The sequence below is a fragment of the Octodon degus genome, unplaced genomic scaffold, assembly GCF_000260255.1.
Source record: "Octodon degus isolate 3935 unplaced genomic scaffold, OctDeg1.0 scaffold00353, whole genome shotgun sequence".
Classification (NCBI taxonomy): Eukaryota; Metazoa; Chordata; class Mammalia; order Rodentia; family Octodontidae; genus Octodon; species Octodon degus.
The window spans coordinates 445,180-446,599 of record NW_004524929.1 but is presented as its reverse complement, the minus strand read 5'-3'; the positions used below and the strand labels follow the sequence as shown (position 1 = coordinate 446,599).

General features: G+C 38.0%; 1 protein-coding gene across 1 annotated transcript in view; it reads left to right on the top strand.

Annotated features, from left to right (window-relative positions):
* Positions 1-1,420, top strand: part of LOC111814550 (cytochrome c oxidase subunit 7B, mitochondrial) — a 10,173-nt gene that overhangs the window by 6,072 nt on the left and 2,681 nt on the right. Inside the window, exon 3 of the mRNA XM_023708374.1 lies at positions 371-495. Coding sequence (XP_023564142.1) covers positions 371-495 — 125 coding nt within the window. The remainder of the gene's footprint in view (positions 1-370; positions 496-1,420) is intronic.

Here is a 1,420-nt window from a genome sequence, read left to right as displayed (position 1 = left end):
TTGTTCTAAGTAGGTGCTTTAGACCACTGAGCCATCTCACCAGCCCCTGGCCCGTTGTTTTTTATTTTAAATTTTTTTCCCTGGTCATATTTTTTGTTTTGAAACAGGGTCTCAGTATGTGGCCCAGGTTGGGTCTAAATTTGAGATTCTCCTCCCTTTGCTTCTCAGTGCTGAGGATACCTGCTTGTGGCACCATGCCTGGCAATTAATTCATCTTTTTTTGGGGATGAATTTCAAAATGTTACTCTGTTTTTAGCTGCATGGGACATTCAGTTGTGCTATACTATACAATTTGTTGGCTTTCTCATTGACATTGTCAATCATGTGTTTTCTCTTCCTGATAATTCATACATTTCTACATTTTTTTAAGTGCGAAGCATTCAACAAATGGTAACAAGGCAGAGCCACCAGAAACGTACAGCTGATTTTCATGACAAATATGGTAATGCTATATTAGTTGGTGGAGTCACATTCTGTATTGCTGCATGGACCTATGTAAGTATTACCAATTTTTTTTCTTTAATTTTTTCCTTAACAGTGCTGGGGATTTAACCCAGGACCTCACATATACTAGATAAGCACTCTACCAATGAACTACACCCTCTACCTCTATAATTTTTATTTCAGATATATTTCAATTTTATCTAGCATGCTATTTAAAGTGTTTTAACATAGAAGTCTACACTTCTATTTAGAAGGGATTTAGAAGACTACCCACTTAGTGGAAATGTTTCTTCATATCCTTTTATTTTATTTTATTTTTTCTTTTTTTTCGCGGAACAGGGGATTGAACTCAGGCCCTTGTGCTTGCCAGGGAAGTGCTTATTCGGCTGAGCCATCTCCCCGGCCCCTTTATTTTATTTTTTTAATTTTTTTGCAGAACTGGGGATTGAACTCAGGCCTCTGCACTTACCAGGGAAGCGTTTATTCTACTGAGCCATTTCCCTGGCCCTCCATTTAGCTTTACAAATTTTATTAGTATATGTTGGTAGCACATGGTTACATTCATTGTGGGGAGTTGTTACATGTGCATAACATATCTTGATTCTTTTTATATCCCCTCCCCTTGCTTTTGTGTTAACATTTCAAAATAACAAATTGCTTACTAGATCACAAGGTAGCCCTTTCCATATTGAGTAGATGGCAAAAGATCATTTTTTTTTTTTTTTTTTTTGCGGTATGGGGGATTGAACTCAGACCCTTGCGCTTGCCAGGGAAGCGCTTATTCCCCTGAGCCATCTCCCCGGCCCTGATGAAAGATCTTATACTGAGTAAAATACACGTCCTTCTTTTTTTTAGTGGTACACCACCCTTAACTTAATTGATTTTTTTTTTTTATTTTTAAAGGGAATCAAGGGGCTGGTGAGATGGCTCAGTGGTCTAAAGCACCTACTTAGAACAAGCTTAGCAAAGCATCAGG